This window comes from Eptesicus fuscus, chromosome 15, assembly GCF_027574615.1.
Source record: "Eptesicus fuscus isolate TK198812 chromosome 15, DD_ASM_mEF_20220401, whole genome shotgun sequence".
Taxonomy (NCBI): Eukaryota; Metazoa; Chordata; class Mammalia; order Chiroptera; family Vespertilionidae; genus Eptesicus; species Eptesicus fuscus.
The window spans coordinates 50,349,419-50,372,853 of record NC_072487.1 but is presented as its reverse complement, the minus strand read 5'-3'; the positions used below and the strand labels follow the sequence as shown (position 1 = coordinate 50,372,853).

The 23,435-nt window shown below is 51.9% G+C and overlaps 4 protein-coding genes across 9 annotated transcripts; 2 read left to right on the top strand and 2 right to left on the bottom strand.

Annotated features, from left to right (window-relative positions):
* The first annotated feature begins 1,741 nt into the window (after positions 1–1,741).
* Positions 1,742–3,048, top strand: MSMP (microseminoprotein, prostate associated). Of its 2 annotated transcripts, XM_008141921.3 has the most exons (3): positions 1,742–2,083; positions 2,286–2,394; positions 2,765–3,048. In XM_008141921.3, the coding sequence occupies exons 1-3, from the start codon at positions 1,954–1,956 to the stop codon at positions 2,943–2,945; spliced, it is 420 nt and encodes a 139-aa protein (XP_008140143.2). In that variant the 5' UTR covers positions 1,742–1,953; the 3' UTR covers positions 2,946–3,048. The 2 variants fall into 2 exon arrangements, 1 of the variants encoding a protein (XP_008140143.2); XR_008558294.1 differs by lacking the exons at positions 1,742–2,083; positions 2,286–2,394 and adding an exon at positions 2,547–2,627 and having other exon boundaries at positions 2,765–2,853.
* RGP1 (RGP1 homolog, RAB6A GEF complex partner 1) lies at positions 2,991–18,309 on the bottom strand. 2 transcript variants are annotated; one of them, XM_028146109.2, is made up of 9 exons: positions 18,248–18,309; positions 6,301–6,435; positions 5,632–5,768; positions 5,274–5,357; positions 5,033–5,182; positions 4,609–4,755; positions 4,273–4,400; positions 3,892–4,081; positions 2,991–3,394 (listed from the first exon to the last, which is right to left on the bottom strand). In XM_028146109.2, exons 2-9 carry the CDS (start codon positions 6,414–6,416, stop codon positions 3,171–3,173), a joined length of 1,176 nt encoding a protein of 391 aa, XP_028001910.1. In that variant the 5' UTR covers positions 6,417–6,435; positions 18,248–18,309; the 3' UTR covers positions 2,991–3,170. The 2 variants fall into 2 exon arrangements, with proteins under 2 accessions (XP_028001910.1, XP_008140141.1); XM_008141919.3 differs by lacking the exon at positions 18,248–18,309 and adding an exon at positions 6,829–7,120.
* Positions 7,222–19,527, top strand: GBA2 (glucosylceramidase beta 2). The gene is made up of 17 exons (XM_008141922.3): positions 7,222–7,818; positions 11,099–11,190; positions 11,484–11,599; positions 14,365–14,583; positions 15,323–15,562; positions 15,798–15,900; positions 16,042–16,195; positions 16,286–16,411; positions 16,608–16,780; positions 17,014–17,118; positions 17,318–17,425; positions 17,523–17,674; positions 17,790–17,896; positions 18,046–18,188; positions 18,270–18,385; positions 18,473–18,664; positions 18,956–19,527. The coding sequence occupies exons 1-17, from the start codon at positions 7,484–7,486 to the stop codon at positions 19,229–19,231; spliced, it is 2,757 nt and encodes a 918-aa protein (XP_008140144.2). The 5' UTR covers positions 7,222–7,483; the 3' UTR covers positions 19,232–19,527.
* On the bottom strand, positions 19,396–23,394 carry CREB3 (cAMP responsive element binding protein 3). Of its 4 annotated transcripts, none has more exons than XM_054727199.1 (10): positions 23,343–23,394; positions 22,782–22,919; positions 22,548–22,695; positions 22,406–22,473; positions 22,202–22,291; positions 21,327–21,433; positions 21,150–21,218; positions 20,160–20,247; positions 19,992–20,076; positions 19,396–19,911 (listed from the first exon to the last, which is right to left on the bottom strand). In XM_054727199.1, exons 2-10 carry the CDS (start codon positions 22,908–22,910, stop codon positions 19,607–19,609), a joined length of 1,089 nt encoding a protein of 362 aa, XP_054583174.1. In that variant the 5' UTR covers positions 22,911–22,919; positions 23,343–23,394; the 3' UTR covers positions 19,396–19,606. The 4 variants fall into 4 exon arrangements, with proteins under 4 accessions (XP_054583174.1, XP_008140145.2, XP_054583173.1 ...); XM_008141923.3 differs by lacking the exon at positions 23,343–23,394 and adding an exon at positions 23,000–23,163; XM_054727198.1 differs by lacking the exon at positions 23,343–23,394 and adding an exon at positions 23,000–23,163 and having other exon boundaries at positions 21,351–21,433.
* Positions 23,395–23,435: the final 41 nt, after the last annotated feature.

Sequence of the window (23,435 nt, the reverse complement as noted above, 5' to 3'; positions counted from 1 at the left end):
AGGTTCCTCCTCTCTCTTGGCACTCCTCTAAAGTGGAAAGGCTATCAGCCTGACAAGGGTGAATGTGTGTACAGTCTGTATCTCCTTCCACTTAAGCTGTCTCCTTGGAAGAGGACAGAGAGGGAGTTTGAGGTGGACTGATGAGTTGCTTCTGAATAGTGAAGAGGTGAGAGGCAGGGTAACCTTCTACAACGTCAGCCAGAGTAGTTGTATCTGACCCACTGGGTGACGGGGAGTCTTGGGAGTAAATGGGACTGGAGACTTGGATGGAAAAATAAAATACATGCCAAAGTGATTGGCCCTGTAGGTAGGAGCGGAATACCTGGAATAGGAGCCTGTGGCGTGTAGAAAAATGAAAGAAATCTAGTTTAGCCAGAGGACATTAGTACCAAAGAGATAGCCAGCGTTAGAGTAATCAGAAAGGAGAACGTGAGAGTTTGCATGAGTGAGGATGCGAAGAAATGGATCAAAATCCATAAGAGAAAGCAGGAGTACTAAGTAAGCTGGTAGGATAAGAAAAGATCTCTTCCCAGGGTAGAAGTGAGGGTATTGGACCAGGGAAAAGAGTTTTATCAGCAACACTGTTGCTCAAACCAAACACTTAGAATTTCAAAGATACAAAGACAAAAACCAAAAACCAAAATGCTCCTGGAGGTAGTTTTTGAAGGAGGGGGTAGGGATGACATGGAGCATGAGTGTGAAAGGGACACAAATCTATGCCTGCTGATAGCAGAAGCTCAATGTCATTTAGAGGAATATCTACCCATTTTGTCTCTGAGCTCGAGCACCAACCTCAGTAGCTAATATTTTCTGAGGGCTATGTGCTGGGGACAGATAACATGCATTATCTCATCTAATATTCTTAGCAACCCTATGAGTAGTACTATCCCAATATCTAGATAAGGAAACAGGTTTAGAGAGGTGAAGTAACTTGCCCAAAGTCACATAGTTGTTAAGTGGAGTCAGGATCTGAATCCAAGTAGTCTGACTCTGCAACCTTTGCTCTTAATCACCCATCTTGGGTTCTCCACAACCTGCAGGAAACCCAAAAGAGGATGTCAGGGGATGAATCCCCAAGTCCTCACCCCATAACATACAGGAAACTGGGGTGGCTCATACGTTAGAGTATTTGGAGGAAATGTTCCTCTGAAAGAACCATCCCAGTCGGGGAGATCGCGTATCTGCTGTATGTTTGGGTGATGAACAATGGAGAACCCATCTCCGGATGCCTGTGGAAAAGAGACAACCTACCCCTGACCCCCATCTCTGAGGGGCAGCCATGTCTCTAGGATACTTCAGGGGGACCCTGCCCTAGGGTCTGAGAGAAACACTCTCCACTCCAGGTGCCTGTTTGCTCTCCTGGAGCCTCTGGCCGTCGCACCCTACAGCAGCTCCTCGGTTTGGCTGGGGCACAGGATTAGCCATCCCCAGGAAATGCCTCCCTCCGGTCCAGGCAGGGATCCCAGCATATCCACCCCTGGAGAGAGTGTGTGTGGTATTGTGGGGTGGGGTGGGAGATGGTGGAATGCTTCCTTCTCTCCAGGTCAGAGAAGAGATCTGGGGACCACCTGGGGGCCCTCACCCCTCCCACCTCCTTGTTGGGGGAGTGCCCAGTCCAGTGCCCCTTCCATGGCCACCTCCCTCCCCCTAGCTGTGCAGGGGCATGAATCAGCTCTCACAGCTTGTTAAAGCTGGACCTCTTGTTTTCATGCCCTCACCCCAGGAAACAGAGTTACAGCTTTTCCAGCTCTCCTCAGCAGGGGGCCAGGGTCCTCACTTTATAAACATCTCCAAGCCTGTGAGAGCAGAGGGCACGGAGATGGTGTGAGGCAGGAGCCCACGGGGAAAGACAGACACTAAGGCTCAAGGAGAGAAACAAAGAAAAGCCAAGGAGACAAGACCGGAGTAGCCTGACCAGAAGCCAAGAGGGTCCAAAAGGGCTGTGCTCCAGGAATGGCCCTAAGGATGCTGTGGGATGGGCAGGCTAAGGGGGTCCTGCGAGGCTGGGGGATCATCTGCTTGGTGATGTCTCTGCTCCTTCAGCACCCAGGAGTCCACAGCAAATGCTACTTCCAAGCTCAAGGTAACGCTGGGTGAGGCGTGAGGAAAGGCAAAGGAGCAGAGGGCATTCCCTGGCTGGAGGGGGGCTTAGAGGTGATCCGGGGTCACTCAGAAACAGGAGACTAAATATGGGGAGGGTGTGCCCTTAGCTCTCTCCTACTCCAGGATGACCCTATCTGCCGCCACCGCTCCCCTAACCGCTGACGTCTCCTGTTCTTCCCTAGCCCCCTGCCACTATGAAGGGAAACACTTCACCCTGGGCGAGTCTTGGCTCCGCAAGGACTGTTTCCACTGCACCTGCCTGCATCCTGTCGGTGTGGGCTGCTGTGACACGTGAGTGACCACAAACAATGGCCAGAGAGAATGGCTCTGATGTGAGAGATGGCCAGGGCACGGCTAGAGTCTGTCACGTTAGAATGAACAGAATAGCAGTATGAGGCTGGCTGAACCTGAAGGTAACAACAAGAGTGTGGGAGAGAAAGCTTCAGGCTACAAAGTGAGGGAGGGAGGGGTGGATCTAGAAGGAAAATATTGCTGCTATGAAATGGAAAAAACATCCAACTATGGTAGGTGAGAATTTCGTTAGGGGGACCAAAGGGGCCCTAAGGGAGGATGTGGGAGGACTGCTGGGAGAAAGGGGATGTGGGGAGGGAAGGGTGGCCCTTCACTGTGCTCACTCCTTCCCCATCCTTTGGGTCCCCAGGTCCCAGCATCCCATCGACTTCCCTGCTGAGTGTGAGGTACGACAGGAGGCAGGAACCTGCCAATTCTCCCTGGTACAAAAATCTGACCCTCGGCTGCCCTGCAAAGGGGGAGGGCCTGACCCAGAGTGGGGCTCGGCTAATACCCCTGTTCCTGGGGCTCCTGCTCCCCACTCCAGCTAAACTCAACTGATCACCCTTCTGCTGACTGCCCACTGCTGCTGCCACTTCCAGGGAAACCACTAGCAGCTGCCAATTTATTCTGAATAAATAAATTAATGCTACAGCTGGAAGCCTGCTTCTCATTGTCCGTGCCATTGGGCCCCAGGTGGGAAAAATGGGCCCTACTAGAGTCCAGGTGCTGAGTTCTCAGGATCCTGAAGAAAGGAGTGCTGCGGTGGGCCGGGGTCAGATGGTTATGGTGCTGGTACTGGGGCCTGGGGCTGCATATGAGGCCAAGGTCGGGCTTGTGGGCAGCACCTTGATGGGGAGGTCCCAGCTGAAGGTGTCCACAGGCACTTGTTCGGGCCCTGTCCAGGTGACAGGCTCGGGCTGTCCCATAGGAGGCAGGAGCGCCAAACCTGGTTCTCGGGATGTTACAAATTCAAAATGCAATCGCCACTTCAGGGACACTGGAATAAAGACATAGACAGAGGCATTAGAAGCTAGAATTAAAAGCCAATGACAGGGTATGGTTAGCAAATTAGCAAAAACCTGTATTTGGGAGGAGGGGGAGAAATCACAGGACAGGGAGCTAGGATGGAGGGGTTTTTTTTGAAGTAAGCTAGTGTGTTAACCAGAGCATGACAATAAGGACAGCAATGTCAAGAACCTAATAGTCCAAATGTGAGACAGTCAAGATTTGATAGCCTAAAGTAAAGGGACTAGGGAATCAGCAATCAGTGAATCACAGGTCCCGTGAGAATGGGTAGGGAAGGAGAGCTCCAAAGCTGTTAAGCGTTTAGGAGTCAGTGCATCTAGGAAACAGGTTGAAGAGCTAATAGAGCGTTAAGGGTCAGAAATTGGATGCAGGGTATGTCTGAGTGTTAGGAATCAGGACCCATTACATTGTACCTAAGAACAGTATTTTGCTCCCTCTCCCCACCTCCGATAATGGTCAGGGTCTCACCAATGGCGGTGCAGAAGCCTGGGGTGGAGCTGAGAGGGATGGGGAGGGAGAAGCTGGTTCTGGTTGTATGTAGGCAGGACTCCTGGTGCCGGGCATGAGTCACATGGGACACAGAGGGGGCACCCCCTGCCCCACGGCGCCGCTGGTACTCAGGCTGTACACGCTCCTCGGTCTGCAAACTTACTGAAAACTGGGAGCAAGAAAAGTGTGTGCTAGCAGGCATTGGGAACTGCTGACTCCAGGAGAGAGGGCAGCCCAACCTCAACCTGCTTTACCAGAGACCCCACTATCCACTTACACATACCACCCCTCTTTATGCAGGCCCTTCTGCTACCCTAGCCCTTCAGGCCCAGCGTCCATTAAGCCCCTCTCCCTTCTCACCTGCAAACAAGCTACAGTTCCTTCCCCTAGGTTTAAGGTTCCCACCACGTCCTCGCCAAGTCTGTATACAGATTTGAAGATGCCAAATGTCCCGACTTTTCCTCGGCCATCACTGATGTTGTATAGATCTGGGGAAACAGGACACTGTAAGCCTGGAGCCCACACTGGAGAATGTCTAGAACTTGGAGCCAGAAGCCAAAAGGTGGGGCTCTTCGTTATAATCTGGGTGAGATATCAGTGGATCCTAGAAGCATGTGGCAGTTGGGAGGACTCGCCCCTGAGACAGGAATACTATGAGGGAAGGAGGGGGTGGGACAATTTTGAAAGGACTCTCACGGAGGCTGCGGCAGGATGTGGCAGCCATGAGGCGCTCCCCAGCCAGCTCAGCGAGCCATGTATCCTTCTTCCCACCTTCATCCTCCTCCAAGAATGGACTGGATGGGGCTACAGCCTCATCCTGGGGAAACCGGACATCCTGAAGGCCTAGAAAGAAAATGAGCAAAGAAGTAGTGCTGGGAGGGAACAGAGGTAAGAGCAGAAGTTGGGTTTTGGACTCCAACCTGAGAGGGCTGAAGGTAAGGGGAGTCATGGCGGGGGTACACATCTAAACCTCTTCTCCAGAGCCCTCCCGCTACAACCCCCTCGCACCTCCCCTGAGACCAGGAAGCTTCCCTCCAGCCCCTCTCACAAGCTCTCTGAACCCCATTTCTGCTTTGGGGAGGCTCTTCCCTAGCCCTTCCCCCCAGGAACCCTTACTTACCAGTCAGCACAAGAACCCTCAGGGGGACCCTGAGTAAAGTGATGGGTGAGTTGACACGCTGGCAGCCAATGGTCAATTTGTAGACATACTTAACTGACTGACCTCGGAAGGAGGGCGGTCCCTCTATGGGCAGCACCTCGCTGTAGGAGTCTGGTTGGGAAGGAGCAGTCAGGGCAGCCAGAGGCAGCCAGGAGAGTCCTCCCTCCGGGAACCTCAGAAGGGGTGGGAGACAGTCACTTACATGATTTGGACTCCCCAGGGTCTAGCCTCAGGTCACAGAAGAGGATTTTTGGTGGAGTGGAAAGGATACACTGACCCCTCTCACCTAAAAGAGATCAATACTGCCATTGAATGGCCCCATTGTCCAGTACTAGACGAGGCTAGCACATCAGGTGGGGCAGTAAGCACTGCCAACAAATGACAGCTCACAGTAAGCTATTTTCTTTTCTTGGGAGATAGCAACAGTCTTACATCCCCAAAGCACAACTGCATCCCTCCATACCCCCAAGGCACGGAGACTATAATGACCCACCGGAACAAGTTAAAAGTCACCCTTCGGAGACAATCACCCCATTCCCACCAAATGCCCCACCTCTAACCTCGGTGTGGTAGAAAGACAGTCTGGCTCTCAGGCTGAACATCTGGCTGACTGGAGTCTGGGGGAGGCAGAGCTACGCGACTCTCGCTGGCATGGAACTGGCAGTGGATTTGTGCACTGGCCCAGGCCAGAGCCTCACTATGGGAGGAAGGAAGGGAGGCATCAGCGGGGAGTTCCTGACCTCACCAAAGCTCTCCCAAATGCCCTACCACACTGTCTAGAGACCAACATGGTTAGGTGCTGTCTTAGGGCCAGGAAATCCAGGACCCCCTAAAGAAACCATTATTACCAGAAGGAAGAGGGGTGTGGGGAAGGCAGAAGAGGGCAAAGAGGGGATAAATGGTGGCAGGAGACTTGACATTGGGTAGTGAGCACACTGTACAATATACAGATGATATTATAGAACTTCATACTTGAAACCTATATAATTTTATTAACCAATATATTCAATAAAAAGAAAAAGAGACCACTAAATAGAGAAGTGCACTGTGGGTAAAGGGAATGGGGGAGGAGGGAGGACGGGAGAGTGGAGGGCTATGTCAACCCCATGGGTTAAACAGCCCCTGCTGCAATGACAGCACAATGAGCAGGAAGGTGTGGTGTCGCTACAGGGCACCCTGAGCTCTGGCTTCCTCCCAGAGGACCACTTCTTCAGAACCAGCACTCCCACCTGGAGGCTGAGGTGGCGGTGGGGGGCAGAGGGTTGGTGACAGTCACCACGCACTCCAGCGCCTCCCCCGCCAGAAACACAGGACCTCGGCTCAGCTCCGCCACTACTTCGATCATGTCAGCTCCTGAGTCGGACCTAGGAGGAAACAAAGCGGGTCAGAAGTCAGTCCCACGGCAGGGAGGGGTGCCTGCGTGGAGCCCGTGGGTGAGGACGGAAAAGACCGGCGGCCAGCACCACGGGGTCGGGGGGCAGCGCCTGCCCTTGGGTGCGGGGAGGCGGATGGGAGGTGGGGGCCAGCTGGCTCGGCGCTGCCCAGGCGGAGGGCGTCGCTCCGGGTCCCAGCTGCCCTCCCTCCTCTCAGTACCTGGTTAGTCCCCCGCCTCCCTGAACCCCCAGCCCGGCCTCTGCCCCCCTTCCCTCAAGGCTCCGCGTCCCGGCCCCAGACCACGGACACCCATCATCTGGCGCCCGCAGCCCCGGGACCTCGCCAGGTGGAAACCGGGGGTCTCGGCGCACGGAGGCCCTCACCTGTCCGCCCCTCCCGGCCCGGCCCCGTGAGTGACGGCGTCCGCGGTAGAGGCGGGACTTCCCTTCGGCCCCCTCCCGGGACCGAGCCCCTTCCTGCCGGAAGCACCCGGCGGGCCGGACCGGAAGGGGTTCGCGCCCTGCCGCCGTGGGTCACCTTCCCACGGCCTGGCACCTGGGCGCGGGCGCGGTACGGTCCCCGGCCGGCGGGACCCGGCGCCCAACCCGGGGGACCTGGGGCCGCGGCCCGGGGACGAGGCGGAGGCTGCCGCGCGCGCCCAGGCCGGTCCCGGGGGCGGTGCCTCGCGGGCCGGCCCCTCCCCTTCCCGCTGGCCCAGTAGTCGCCCTTTGGCCGGGCTAGCTCATCATCGCGGCCCAATGACGACGAGGCCCGACCCTTCCCGCCCAGGCCCCGGAGAGACGACGACGGGGAGCTCGAGGTGGCTTCACTGCTGTCGCCTCCGCCGCAGCTGCAGCCACCGCTCCCGGGTTACACGGAGACACCTGCTCACCGCAGCTTCCCCCAGCGGCCGACCCTCCGGGACGGCACCTAACCACAATCGGCACCCGCTTCTGCACTTGTTTGGCGAGATACTTTGTATCCGAAGGCGCGGGACCTGGGGCCATCGAGGTCGTGGGGACCCAGGATCCAGGGAGCATGGGGACCGGAGTCCCCGCCTCGGAGCAGACCAGCTGTGCCAAAGGGGATCCACGGGTTTACTGCCCTAAAGATACCGGAGACTCTGAGGCTGTGCAGGTTACTGACTGCGAGAGCCCCGAGGCCAGTCCATCCCAAAATGAGTTGGGCTACAGCAATCCGGAGGACCCTGGGCAGCTGATGGCCTCCTACGAGGGGAAAGCTAAGGGCTACCAGGTGCCTTCCTTAGGCTGGCGCATCTGCTTGGCTCACGAGTTTGCTGAGAAGCGGAAACCCTTTAATGCCAATGACATCTCCCTAAGCAACCTGATCAAGCATCTGGGCATGGGCTTGAGGTGAGTAGATCCCACTGCCTAGAGCACCGTAGACTTCACTTTGTTCCAGCAGAAGGGGGAAGGGGTGAGAAAGCAGGTATGTGCCTTGTCCCAGTCAAGTGGCCTTTATCCCCAACATATTCTAAGCCTTGATTTTGAAGAGTAAGACCAGGTCACATCTTGTTGCAACCCTTTACTCCCAGTAACCCGCCTTTTAGTAGGAACGAGCAGAAACATCTAGGCCTGCAGCCAGCCTTTCCCGTTCAGCTCCCTCTCACATACTCCCTCCTTTCCAATGATTGGTCTTTGGAGTTAACTCTCTGTTGTGGTAGGATAGGAAAGGATAGTGTGGCTGCTGAGGTACTGACACAATGTTGTTTTATTTGGGAGGGGGTGGGTCTCAGAATCCCCTGAGCAGCTGAGTATTCTCAGTACCTCACTTAGGCACACCACATTACAGTCCAGCACCCATCACGCTTTAGTTCCAAGGCTGCCTGCTCTCTCAATCCTGAGAGGGTGATGAGGAGTGCTGTTCACTCCACTCTGAGGTAGGCTGGCCCTCTGATCAGAGAGGCACTGCCATAGGTGTCCCCAGAGCTCTTAGGAATAGCCCTCCAGAGCCTGCCCTGGTGTCTCCCTCGACCCCGCACTCCCTACCCACGGATTGCAGACATCCGAAGAGCTTACTCTGGCTGTAGAACTCCTCTAGATCCCCACCGAATTAAAAAACTAGAGATGAGAGACCAAGACCTATTAACAGGAACAGGTGGATGTGAGGGCAAAAAGCAGATCATCCTGAGTCATTCTACAGTAAACAGAGCCATGGAGGGAGGCTTGAAGGCTGTGAAACCCAGCCCGGACATGCTTCCCTACCCTGGCTGGTTTGCTCAATGGTTAGAGTGACGACCCGTTCACCGAAAGGTCGAGGGTTGAATTCCCAGTCAGGGCCCGTGCATGAGGCAACTGATGGATGTTTCTCTCACATCGATGTGTTGTTTTTTCTCTCCCCCTCTCTCCCTCCCTTCCTCCATCCCCCATCCTTTCCTCTTTCTCTAGAATCAATGAAAAAATGTATCCTCAGGTGAGGATTTTAATAACTAACTAACTAAATAAATAAATAAATAAATGGATCCTTTCCTTTCCCATTCAGTGCTTTGGGGTTGGGGTGGGGAGTCCATTTACCTAACCCCAGCCCTGGGGTGGGAAGGGTCTGCCGTCTAGGTATGCCTCTCCTTTGCTAGTAACTGTGGTGGTCAGCACCAGAGAACAATCATCCCTAGCTCAACCTTTGTGTCAGAATAGAATGTAGACACAATGTTGTTTTATTTGGGAGGGGATGGGTCTCTGAGCTAAGTTGCTAAGAGAAGCACTTTGGGGTGCATGTGGTGGGGACATTGAGGTCAAGAACAGATGGGGGCTCAGTGGTTGGAGTATTTATCCTATAGACCAAAAGGTTGCAGGTTCAATTCCCAGTCAGGGTACATACTTAGTCGGGACACATACGGCATTGATGTTTCTCCCACTCTCTCTTTCTCTTCCTCTCTCTTTAAAGATGTTTCTCATCGATGTTTCTATCTCTTTATCTCTCCTTTCCCCTTTAAAATCAATAAAAACATATCCTCAGGTGAGGATTTAAAAAAAGAGCAGGTGGGTATCCTACCCCTCTGTCCCTATGTATGAGCTGAGTCAGAGGCCTGACGCTATGCTCAGGCCCCCGGACCTTGGCTTCCCATATCAGGATAGGGCGCAGGCCACTGACACAGGCTTTTGGAATGGGATGAGGTCTTGCACTGGGGAGAATGCAGGGGTGAGACAAGGAAGAATTCTGAGTGATAATTCTTAAGTTGGGGCTGAAATTATGGAAAAGGCCAAATAGGTCAAGAATGGTCAGCTGCTAAATTCAGGGAATGGGAGAAACCTAGGAGAAAGCTGAACTGAGGGTACTCTAATCAGGAGCGCCAAAAAGACAGAGTTCTCTAGGCCTCAGTGTGGTAAGAACTCAGTTTTGATTGCTCTCCCTTCCAGACAGAGTCCATTCATTCAATAAATATTTGAGTGCCAGTTCTATACTAGATACTCCTTTGTTCTGCCTATCCTCATATCTTGCATTTCTTCCTCATTGCCCTAATGCCCACTGCACTCTCTTTCCCTTCACCAATCCTTTCTGGCCTCTAGTTTCAGAGTCCAGTTTCCTCTAAGTTTTCGGGAAGGATCATCTGCCTTCCCATCATCTCATCCTTTGTCTTCCCTCCCTTTCCTCCTACCCCCCGGAATGTAGCTTCCCTATTCTTTATGCACATTTCTCCTCCCCTTGCTCCTGTCTGTGTTCATCTCTTATGCCTCACTGTTTGTACAATCATATGTAAATTCAGCAAATATTTTTTGACTGCAGACCATGTGCCCTGCCCTGTGCTTGAAGCAATGAATAATAATCAACTAGTCTTTGTCACTGTCCCTTTCCCCAAAGAACTTAGAAGTATGTGAGACTCACGTGAGGAACACTGAAATAACAAGGCAGCATCTGATTGGGAATTGAGATAGTGTATGTACAAGTAATGATCATACCTGACACAGGTATTCCACTTTATGGCTTTCCTACCTAGTATGTCATTTGCTCATTCCATGAGGTGGGTAGTTTGGTAGGGCAGGAGGTATCCTCGTTTTGTAGATGAGGAAACTGAGGCTCAGAAGGATTACTTACACAAGTGCATGGTTGTAAGTGTTGCACTTGAATAGTGAATATAAAATGGCTGGGTAGGGAGTAGAATTGGGAGAGAGACTTGCAGGGCAGGGGTTGCAAGAAAGTAAGATTAGAAGATGGTCTAGGATAGATGTCATTGAATCCCAAACAGAATCAGTTGCCTATGGGACACAGAGCTGTGACAAGCCCAAGGAAATGTGGAGGTTTTTTTTTAAGACTTTACTGGGATATTACAAGAGAGCAAAACCACAAAGCTTACAGCTTAGAAATCATAACTGGCCCTTTCAACACCTCGGACAAAAGCTGCCGGGGTAAGTAAAGCAGTGGCAGTGGAGTTAGAGGTGAGGAAAGATCAGAAAGCTCCTGAGGAGAAGAGAGAAAAGAAACAAAGACAGTCCCACACTGTAAGCTGGGGACTGGGGAGATGAGGGGACCCTGTTCTGTAGAGAAGTTGAAAGGAGGAGGTTTGGGAGCAAAGGTGTTGGATCCCTAGAACATGTGATGGGAAATCACAGCTGGGCGTCCAGAAAGAGGTAGGTGACTGCAGCCAGGAAGGCACTGCCCACAACCCTTCCATTCTCACTGCCTCTTGCTCCTCAGGTACTTGCAGTGGTGGTACCGGAAGACTCAGGTGGAGAAGAAGAAACCTTTCATCGACCTCATCAACTGTGTACCCCTGAGACAGATCTATGGTGAGCCCCACCCCAGCTCTGCCCTGTTCAGAGCGGGCGCAGCCTCCAGAGAGGGCACAGAGTGAGGCAAAGATGTTTCCACTTAGGCAAGCTTCACTGCCCCATCCCTTAGGGGTCCCCCCCCCAGCTTTATTGATATAATTGACATATAATGTTGTGTAAGTTAAAGTGTACATGTTGATTTCATATTCCCATGGTTTTTAGAAGAACCCATCCCCATAGTCTAGGAAGTGAGAAATGGGCTTGTTTCCCTCTACCCATTACCCTAGTAATGGTCCTGATTCTCTTTCTAGGTTGTCCCTTGGGTGGCATCGGGGGAGGCACTATAACCCGAGGCTGGAGAGGCCAGTTCTGTCGTTGGCAGCTTAATCCTGGAATGTACCAGCACCGGACAGTCATTGCTGACCAAGTAAGAACCAGGTGGTGGAGGAGAGGGCCAAGACAGTACCTCCCCACGCCAGGAAGGGCCTCTTGGCCAGTGTAGGATGTGGCAGGCAGATGTGTAAATGGTTCAGTCCAATAAGTCCTTTTAGGATGCTTTCTGTGTGCCCAGCCTGTGTACTATAGGAATGAGACACTCACAGAGTACACGTTCCTTGAAAGAGTTGACAGCCCTGGCACCTCTGTGCCCTCCATTTCTCCAATAAATGCCTCCTGCCTACGTGCTGCCCCAGCTCCACTAGCTGAGCCCGTACTCAGCGACAGAGTGCAGAGAATCCCCAGAGCACTCACCTGGTTGAAAGAACACATGGTAGGACCAGAGGGAAAACAAAACCAATGTCTGCAAATGCATGAGGAAAACAGATGCATATAAAGCACCAGCTGCTCACCCTGATTTGCCAGCCCTCAGCCAGAGGCCAGCTCCTCTGCTGGTGATCACTCTTCTGGTCTCTCTGGCTGAGGGCCTGGGAAGCCCCTCATCTCCCAACGCAGATTTCTAGCCTTCTTCCCTTTTCTGAAGCTTTGCTTCTTTTCCCTCTGTTCCTTCCTGGGCTGAGATTGCCAGAGGCATGTGATCTACTTTTCATCATCTCTCTCTAGTGACCTCTCATGTTGAGTTGTCCACTAAGTTCCTGTTTCCTGTCTAAGGGATGCCTTCAGCTTCAGCTCATCTTCAAAGGAGAAATGACTAGCAGACGTTGAGTCCAATTAATGACAATGCCCTTCCTAGTTAGTTTTACCAACCCTGCCCAATGGTCCCAAGCTTCCTTTCTGGCTCATCACTCAGGTATCCCAATGGGAATGCCTTCCAGAATCATGACTCTACAGTTAAAAGTAATTATTGCATGCTTAACATGTGTTAGAATTTTTGTGTAATATTTAATACTTAAAGACAATCCTATAAGGTAAGTGTATTATTATACCCGTTTACAAAAGAGGAAACTAAGATCTAAAGAAGTTTAGTAACGTGCCCAAGATCATATGGGCTGGTAAAGGGAAGCACTGGATTCAGTTCCCTCTGTGGTTAAGAGCCCATGGTCTTGCCCAGCCTTTGTGGTTCAGTGTTTGAGTGTCGAACCTATGAACCTATGAACCAGGAGGTCACGGTTCGATTCCTGATCAGGGCACATGCCCGGGTTGCAGATTTGATCCCCAGTGTGGGATGTGTAGAAGGCAGCCTATCGATTATTCTCTGTCATCATTGATGCTTCTATCTCTCTCTCTCTCCCTCTCCCTTCCTCTCTGACATCAATAAAAATACGTATTTTTTAAAAAGAGCCATGGTCTTAACCATTATCTACTATTACAAAAAAACATAAAACTATTTTATATATATGCTTAAAAATATCAGACATACTCTGAACCAAGGGAAGAGCTATCAACCCTTCATAGCCCTACCCTCCAGAAGCTTAAATCTTTTTTTTTCCAAGTTCTCACCTGAGGGCATATTTTTATTGATTTTTTTTTAGAGAAAAGGGTACGGGGAGAGAGAAACATTGATTGGTTGTCTCCTTTATGTGCCAACCAGAGATTGAACTGGTGACCTAGGTATGTGCCCTGACTGAATTGAACCTGCAACCTTTTTGGTGTATGGGATGCTACTCCTACTAACTGAACCACCCGGCCAGGCAAAGCTTAAATTTAAAAAATATATATATATTATTGATTTTATAGAGGAAGGGAGAGGGAGAGAAAGAGATAGAAACATCAGTAATGAGAGAGCACTGATCAGCTGCCTCCTGCATATCCCACACTGGGGATCAAGCCCACAACCCGGGTTTGTGCCCTGACTAGGAATTGAACCGTGACCGCCTGTTTCATAGGTTGACACTCAACCACTGAGCCACACCGGCCGGGCAAGCTTAAATTTTTACTAGGGGACTTTGAGAAAATAGACACTGTGAGACCACATCAATGCCAAAATGAGAGAGACACTGAGCACAGAGGGACACTGCTGCAGACTTTGCCCTTCTCTTCCTACTCATGCCAACTCTGCCTGACTGACTGGGAGTCATAGCTGGAGAGGGGGACCTCAGGGAACTAGAGGGTCCCTGCCCTCAACCCATGGAGCAGTCAGAGTCAGAATGTCAATGAACACATTGTCACGTATTAGAGGCATAGGGGGATACACAGGAGAATGACTCAACGATTGAAGAGAAGAGATGGCATTTGGCCTCAGCCTAAAAGGACGGGGGCGTTTCACCAGATTTAGAATGAGCATGGGCAAAGGCATGGAGGAAATGTAGTGTGCTCCAGGTATACAGTATTTGATATGACCAGAATATAGGCACTTCAACAGGTAGTGAGTCTAATGAGCAGGGACAGGCCAGATCAGGGTCTTGAAATCCAGGTAGAAGAGTTTAGTCTGAAGGCCATGGGGAGTCACTGGAACATAAACACGGACTAACATATCTTGATTTGTCTATAAGAAAGATCATGATACCCAGATGAGTAGGGATAGAGGGTAAAAGCAGAGATGGTGAGGGCCTGGCTTAGGGCAAGAAGACCACAGTGGTGAGAAGGGAGAGGAAGTCTGGGAGATAGATGGAGAAGGAGGCCAGACTTGGTGGTGACTCACTGAGCTTGGGGGAAAGGCCTGGGGCTGAGTGAGGCTGTGACGCAATGGTAACCATTGCAGGCTCTGGAAACGGGGGAGCTACTTTGAAGAGAGGGAGACTAGTGTGAAGTGCCTGTGGATTACCAGGTTCTAGCCTATCTTCTTTCTTGGTTTAGTTCACAGTGTGCTTGCGTCGGGAAGGGCAGACTGTGTACCAGCAAGTCCTGTCCGTGGAGCGCCCAAGTGTCTTGCGCAGCTGGAACTGGGGCCTGTGTGGGTTCTTTGCATTCTACCATGCCCTCTATCCCCGAGCCTGGACTGTCTATCAGCTTCCTGGCCAGAATGTCACCCTCACCTGCCGCCAGATCACACCCATCTTGCCCCATGACTACCAGGTGAGATTCCTCCATTGTCCTCCCTTCCCTGGATCTGTCTCTGCTGGAAATTCCATGACCTGTGAAAGGGGTTGGAGCATGAACATCATACTCGGTTTCCAGGACCACTGCCCAACTGGTCTGTCTCCTGATAGATAACCTGCCTGGGAATATGGGGAGATGTTAGTGGAAATCAAGAATATTTTGGGCCGAAACCGGTTTGGCTCAGTGGATAGAGCGTCGGCCTGCGGACTCAAAGGTCCCGGGTTCGATTCCGGTCAAGGGCATGTAACTTGGTTGCGGGCGCATCCCCAGTAGGGGGTGTGCAGGAGGCAGCTGACCGATGTTTCTCTCTCATCGATGTTTCTGGCTCTCTATCCCTCTCTCTTTCTCTCTGTAAAAAATCAATAAAAATATATTAAAAAAAAAAAAAAAGAATATTTTGGGAGGCCCAGGTGGTGTGGCTCAGTAAGTTCAGCATCGCCCATGCAGCAGGAGTCCACTGGTTTGATTCCCAGTCAGGGCACATGCCCAGGTAGGGGGCATGCAGAAGGCAGCTGATTGATGTTTCTCTCTTATCAATGGTTCTCTCTCTCTCCCCTCTCCTCTCCTTTCTCTGAAATCAATTAAAAAAAAATTTTTTTTTTAAAGAATATATTGGGAGTATTTGAGTCAGGTCCTTGGTACGAGGCTTGATCATGGGGAGTGGGCCCAGGAGGAGCCACACTCGGACCATCTGAGTCTGATCTCTTGTTCCCAGGACAGCAGTCTGCCTGTAGGAGTCTTTGTGTGGGATGTGGAAAATGAAGGCGATGAAGCCCTGGATGTGTCCATCATGTTCTCCATGCGGAATGGACTGGGAGGTGGGGACGATGCCTCAGGGGGTTTGTGGAATGAGCCCTTCTGTCTGGAGCGTAATGGGGAGACCATACGGGGGCTGCTGCTGCATCATCCAACCCTTCCAAATCCCTACACGATGGCTGTGGCTGCACGACTCACGGTATGGAGCAGCCTGTCCTGTACTATGCCTTAACCCAAACCCCTACTCCCAGCCGGCCCCAGAGCCCACCCCATCCCACCATGGTCTTCATTTCCTAAACTCCTGAGTCCCACTCTCACCACAGCCCATAAGCCTGTGGAACTTGGAGGAGGTGGGAGTATGTAACAAGAGCTAGAGCAGTTTGGAAGCCAGCATTCTTTAGAGCTTCCCTTCACAGCGTTTGGCCCTTTAACAGGCAGACACGACGGTAACCCACATCACAGCTTTTGACCCTGACGGCACTGGGCAGCAGGTGTGGCAGGATCTACTTCAGGATGGACAGCTGGACTCCCCTGCTGGTGATGGGGGGTCTAACAGGGAGGTGGTGGGAAAGAGGTTGTCCCTGTCTTGAGAGCAGGGTGGGAGGCCTGGTAATGAATTGGCCTTGCTCCCATCTTTGGGATCCTTGGGGATGAAGGAGGTTTCTGTGCTTCTCTCAGGTCGAAGCACCCTCTCGCAGAAAGGGGTAGGCATCGCTGGGGCTGTGTGTGTTACGAGTAAGCTGCCACCTCGAGGCCGGTGCCGCCTGGAGTTCTCACTGGCCTGGGACATGCCCAGAATCATGTTTGGAGCTCAGGGCCAGGTCTACTACAGGTGAGGGGACAGAGAGAGTATAGGGATCCAAGGTGGTAGGGTCTGACCTGGAGCCCATGTTCTTATCCCTCCCCTTTCTTCTCACCCCAGGCGATATACAAGGTTCTTTGGCTCAGATGGTGATGCAGCACCCGCCCTCAGTCACTATGCACTGTGCCAATACGCAGACTGGGAAGAGAGGATCTCAGCTTGGCAGAGCCCAGTATTGGATGACAGGTGTCAATGGGGCCCATCTCTCCCCTTTCTCCCAGGCACTCACACTCCAATTAGGACTCCTTAATTCACTCTCCACCCACCAAAGGCAGCAGAGTTGAGCTGGGCTTCACTTGGTGCCCCCACTCAACTGAACCCCAGAGTCTTTCCTTTCCTGGGAGGGCCACACTTACTAGACCACTTCCTCCTGACTCCCCAGGTCCTTGCCTGCCTGGTACAAATCTGCACTCTTCAATGAACTATACTTCCTGGCTGATGGAGGCACAGTATGGCTGGAAGTTCCTGAGGACTCCCTACCGGAGGAGCTGGGAGGGAGCATGTGTCAGCTCCGCCCCCTCCTCACGGAGTATGGTCGATTTGGCTACCTTGAAGGTACGGGCTGCTGGTGGCCATAGTATGGCAGGCTGTATCTGTGAGGCCAGTTAGTGCCCTACCACCAGGCAGGACGGTAAGTGTTGCCTGGCCAGGTCATTGGTTGGGATGAGGGGTAACTGGCAGGTATAGAGTGTGACAGTGCCCCACCCCCAACTCCAGAGGACAAGCTAAGTAGGGAGGGGAATACCAAGAGGAATTCTGGCAACAGTGTGTATCCCTCATTCCTCCAGGCCAGGAATATCGCATGTACAACACATATGATGTCCACTTCTACGCTTCCTTCGCCCTCATCATGCTATGGCCCAAACTCGAGCTCAGCCTGCAGTATGACATGGGTGAGGGTCTCTTTTATGCCTCTTCTGCCCCCTTAGCTTCCCCCGACCCTTGAACCTTTGTGGTCCCTCACATTGTCTTTTCGCCCCAAAATATACCTATACCCTGTTTACTGGTTTCCTTCTGGGGTCACACCCACAGCTCTACACCACCCCAAGACTGCCCATTCTCTCCCCCGCACTTGTATGTTTGCTCCCCCAGCTCTGGCCACACTTGGGGAAGACCTGACATGTCGACGGTACCTGATGAGTGGGGTAATGGCACCTGTGAAAAGGAGGAACGTCATCCCCCATGACATTGGGGACCCAGGTAAAAGTCCTTCCACCTCAAGGTCTGCTTCCCTCAACTTTTGCACCCTCTACCCTACCACCAACGCAGATAAACCAGGTTCCTTTCCCTCCTGCAGATGACGAGCCATGGCTCCGGGTCAATGCGTATGTGATCCATGACACTGCTGACTGGAAGGACCTGAATTTGAAGTTTGTGCTGCAGGTTTATCGGGACTATTACCTGACGGGGGACCAGGTCTTCCTGAGGGACATGTGGCCTGTGTGTCTGGTAAGGGATGCATGTACAGTGGCCAGTCCAGGAGCATGACTGGTGTTTGGGGACAGAGAGCTGGCTGCTGTCTTTCCTTAGGATCTAGGTCTTCCCTCTCTTGGTCCCTCTCTAGGCCGTGATGGAGTCTGAAATGAAGTTTGACAAGGACCAAGATGGACTCATTGAAAATGGAGGCTATGCAGACCAGACCTATGATGCTTGGGTCACCACAGGCCCCAGGTTGGGGGACAGGGATTTACAGGGGGCCTGAGATGGCAACTAAGCACTAAGGGATTGTGAGCCCAAGGAAGGGTGACTTGTTGCCTGTAACATAGCATGGGAATGGCTGGAGCTGCCAGTGTGACCCCTGAACCCATTTTCCTGATCAGTGCTTATTGTGGAGGACTGTGGCTGGCAGCTGTGGCTGTGATGGTCCAGATGGCTGCTCTGTGTGGGACACAGGACATTCAAGATAAGTTTTCTTCCATCCTTAGCCGGGGCCAGCAAGCCTATGAGAGACTGCTATGGAATGGTGAGTTGGGGTATTCCTAAGGAGTCTTAAGGCAGCTATGGGAACACAAAGAGACTTACTTTTGCCCTTCCTCCACTCCAGGCCGCTATTACAACTATGATTGCAGCTCTCGGCCTCAATCCTGTAGCATCATGTCTGACCAGTGTGCTGGCCAGTGGTTCCTGAGGGCTAGTGGCCTAGGAGAAGGAGAAACTGAGGTGAGAGAGACTAGGAGAAGGAACCAGGTGGGTTTTTCTTGGAAGAAGCAAGTTTAAGAAACCGTGTTTCTGCCTTTGCCCCTCTAGGTATTTCCTACCCAACACGTGGTTCGTGCTCTCCAAACTATCTTTGAATTCAATGTGCAGGCCTTTGCAGGAGGGACCATGGGGGCTGTGAATGGGATGCAGCCCCAGGGTGTCCCTGATAGATCCAGTGTCCAGTCTGATGAAGTCTGGGTGGGCGTGGTCTATGGGCTGGCAGCCACCATGATCCAGGAGGTAATGCACTGCTTTCCCCATCTCTCCACCATCTGTCTCATGGCCCAGCACTTCCTTAGCCCTCAATTATTTGTACTGCCTAACCCATGCCATCTATTCACCTAGAAAGCCTCCCTCTTTTCCCTGACATGCATTCCATCTCTTGCCTTCAGTCACCTGCCTGAGGGTTAAATTTATCTCCCCCATTAGCTGGGAACTGCCTGAGGGCAGAGACCCCATTGCCTCCATCTGTCCAGTTAAAGAGACCATGCAGGGGGTGCCAACTAATGTGACTGCCATCTCTCCCTACAGGGCCTGACTTGGGAGGGCTTCCAGACAGCTGAAGGCTGCTACCGTACTGTGTGGGAGCGCCTGGGCCTGGGCTTCCAGACACCTGAGGCATACTGCCAAAAGCGAGTGTTCCGCTCTCTGGCCTACATGCGGCCACTGAGCATCTGGGCCATGCAGCTGGCCCTGCAGCAGCAACATAAAAAGGCCTCCAGACCAACAGCTGAACAGGGCACAGGACTAAGCACAGGGTCTAAACTCGGACCAAAGGAAGTCATGGCAAACCCAAGTCCAGAGTGAGCCCCCTGAACTATGGGAGGGAGGCGCTAACATAAATCCCACCTGGCATTTGCTCTTCCCTATCACCCAGTCTTCTGCAACCCTGAGCCACTAGGACAATCATGCCCCCTCTCCCTTCTCCCCACCCAACCACACCAGGAAAGGAGTTGAAGGTAACCCAAGCATCAGAATCACTTATTTATTTCCTCATCCCATCCCCTCACTGCATGAAATGTTCAAGGTCAGTTGATTCCCCCAGGTCCATTCATGGGGGTGATAGACATACATGGGTACAAATAAAGGACCCAGAAAGATGGTAAGTGTGGTGTGTTGGAGCCCTAAGGCATCCTGACAGGGCACAGAAGCTAAAAGTAGCCTTCTCTTATTAATTTTCACCTAGCCTGAGTATCTGCCCTGCAAGATAACAGATACGGGGCTGTGCGCAGGGAGCCATCCCTCTTCTCTTGTGAGATTTGCATGCAGGGGAAGGATGGGACCCAGGCAGGCGAACTTTGAAAAGGGATCAGGGAGTGGCAATTTCAGAGGAGGCTCTGTGCCAGGAGCCTGAGGCATGTGGGAGGGCAGGCAGCAGGAGTTGCCAGGAGCCTGGAGCTCATGGTCTGAGCTATCCTTTGGTACCTCCGACTGCAGGACAGACAGCTCCAGCTGATGAGGGAGGGCACGAAGCTGGCGGGATAATACTGAGAAGAAAAAGACTCTTTAGAAGCAGGCCAGGCTTCTCCCACTAGTTCACCCATAATACTATCCTCAAGCCCCTCACCTCCATGCTCAGCTGGCAGGCTCCCCCTGGTGCCAGAGGAGTACATAGCAGGTGCAAGGGCGAGACAGAAGGAGAACAGTAGGACCTGGAACACAAGAAAAGGAAATGATGAAGAGCTCTGGATTGCACCCATCTGGAAGAAGGATCTCCTTTCATCACCATCCTTACCAGGACACAGGTGCTGCTGCTGCTGCTGGTTTTGTTAGAGATCTGAATCACCATGGCCTGGAGTCTCCTCAGCTGATCCAGGAGGGACCTAGAAGATGGGACAGTTAGCAGCCCTAGCCTGGCACCTGAGATACAATGAAACCTTTCTGTTAAGGCCACCCCTCCATCTGTGCACTAGATCCTCTAAAAATTTAAATTTAATAACATGTATACCTTCTGAATACATGAGAGCGACTTAAAAACAGTAATTCTCTTTATGTCCTATTTTTGCAAAAGACTTCCTCCTCTCTGTGGACAAAATGACTAAAGTTCCTCATTAAAACAAATACACACCTCTGCCCTGCCCTGACTTAAACTCCTTAGCAAATAGTCAGTGGTTCTACACTGCCTAATTAGCTACACACAGAACACTCACCAGGCAGTCTAGATTCTCTACGTTCTGACCCAACTCACCTATGTTAGGGTTCCAGCCAAACTGAACTATGCTGTGTTCTCTCCCTAAAATGCTCCTCCCCATTTATAACCCCAACCCCAACTCCCAGAATCTTATCTATTATTAAATGTCATCTGCCCATGAGGTTTTTCTTACTCTCTTTTTTTAAAATACATTCTTATTGATTTCAGAGAGGGAGAGAGAAACATCCATTATGAGAGAGAATCACTGATTGGCTGCCTCCTGTATGCCCCACCCTGGGGATCAAACCCACAACCCGGGTATGTGCCCTGAACAGGAATCGAACTGTGACCTGGTTCATTGGTCGACACTCAACCACTGAACCACTCCAGCCGGGCTCTCTTGTCTTTCTTGATACTTATCCTTTGTTATGTGTGAATTTATTCCCCATTACTGTGAACTTCTTAGAATCAGAAACCAAATAAGGGCAAAGAATCAGACCTTGCATGTGGGAGCTGGCCGGTTGGAAATCAAGTGTGGAGCAGGAAAAAAGTGAGACGGCAGGAAAAGGGGTGATGTTATAGAGAGGTGCTTACAGATTCTGTTCCTGCAGGAGCTGTACTTTGTTCTGTAGCTCCAGATTCTGGGCTGTGTATTTCAAGACCCTGAGGGAATAACAGGGATGTGGGGCTATGGCCTGTATCCTCTCTTCAAAAGACCTCCCACTTCCAACTACTAGTTCCCCCAACCCCAGAGTCCCTCTCCCGTTATACCTGCTCTCTAAACCCCCCACATACACCTTCTTCTTCCTGCGGCTCTCCTGAGCAGACTTTTTATTTCGAATCTTCCTCCGCACTCGTTTCAGAACTTGTTCCTCCATCTGAGAGAATACAAGGAAAGGGGGGGGTCTCAGATCAAAGAGTTGGAAGGTAACTGAGTTCAATCCTCTTCCCAATGCAGGAATCCCTTCTACAGCTTCCCTTACCAATAGGCACTTCAGTTCTGGCTGAATGCCTCCAAGGACCAGCTGTTAACACCCTCACAAGCCAGACCATTTTTAACAATTTTATTAATTAAAAATCTTCCTTATCCTGAGCCAACACCTGCCTTCCATCCATTGCACTTACCTAATACCTAATCTCTGAGGCCATACAGAACAAATTAAATGGTCCTTAGCTATTTTGAGGCACTCAACATTTCCTCAGTTAATCTGGGCAAGAATTTAACTCACTTATCTCAGAATAGACCACATCCTTTTAATATCTGGGCTCAAAACTGGACACTAAGATGTGGTCTGGCCAGTATAATGAAGAACAAGATAGGAACTGCCCTTCTAAAGGCAATACCTCTATTGATATAGCCTCCAAACCCCATTCAACTTCTTAGTAGCCATAATACTACTAATGCACTAACACTTTTGAAGTCTCTCTTAAAGAGAACACGGAAATTTGGTGTAAGCTCCACAAAACCAGGATCTGCCCCTGCATCTAGCTAGCATATTAACTACATCCCCCAGTTTCTTATTAACAGCAAATTTGCTAAGTTTCTCACTTCAGTCCTTTTTCAAGTTACTGATAAAATTAACAGAACTGGCGAACTTGGGACTCACAACCCCCCTCCAGCCTTTACTGACCAATGGAAGGCCTACCTTAGTGAGAGGCAGTGTTTCAGGCAGAGTAAGCCCCTCCTGCTCCAATAGCCTCTTTTCCTCATCTGTCAGTATCAGCCCAACAATCTCCTGGGGTTAGGAAAGGTGGGCAGCAGAGGAGCAAGGGGATGTCAGAAAGGAATGAGGAATCCGGCCCCACCTCTGCAATGCGGGAATAATCCTCCTGTAAATCAAATTGAGTACCTGCTCTGCCGGGTCCTCCACGTGCAGTGGAGTCATCGGGATCCCCTCTTTTCCACAGCTCCCACTAGCTGCAAGAAGGAAAGTGAATAGCCAGGCCCATGAATCCTCTCCTTCCCCCCAAACCTTACTCTTTCATGCTCACCTAGATCTATGGAAACATGTTCTTGTGAAAGAGAGTAGGTGTGGTCATGGTGGACAAGACAGGGATTATTAGAGTTGCTGAAAATGTTCAATGCTGGGGGACTCGGCAGGGAGCTCAGGAAATCCTCTACGTCCCAATCGCTCAGTGCCTGCACAGGGTTCAAATGAACAGTCCTTGACCAATCACCACCCACGTCCCCTGAACACCCCAACCGGACTCAGAGCCCCCACCCACCTCTGAAAGCGGCAACTCCCAGTCCGGTGGAGCCTCCAAGACCTCATCGGGCGCCGCCCCCAAATCTCCGCTTCCCTCTAGCAGGAAGCCCAGCAGGTCCTGTTCACCCGGGTCCAACGCCAGCTCCATATGGGAAATCTACCGGAGAAAATGGACAGAAACACAGGAGTTCACCCCTCCACCGGGCCCCAACCCCGAATCCCACGCACAGTACCCACCGACTGTCGGACGGCCCCACCTCTCCGCTACTCCCTCCTCAGCCGGCTTTCCGCCTCCCAGTCTGGATTATCCACAGCTTCCAACACAGCGGAAGTGACGCGCTGACCCCCGAGGCATTCCGGGACTTGAAGTTCCCGGTAACGCGGAAGTGGGCTCCGTGCGGCGCCACGTCCCGGGAGCTATGCAAATCGAGGGGACGTCCCCGCCGCCGCCTCACACCCCGAGGGCGGGCATTCTGGGCCCCTGGCTCCGCCCTCGCCCCCGGCTAAGGAAACGGAGGATCAGAGACTAAAGGGGAACTCGGGCGCAGTTCGAGCGCTTCCCCCCCGGGTTGCGCCGCACCCTTGCTTCCTGCTGGGAGAGGTGGCCGCTCTTCGGTGGGATCCCGAGCACCGAGAGCTGGAGCCAGAGCAGCTTCCTGCAGCACCCGCAACC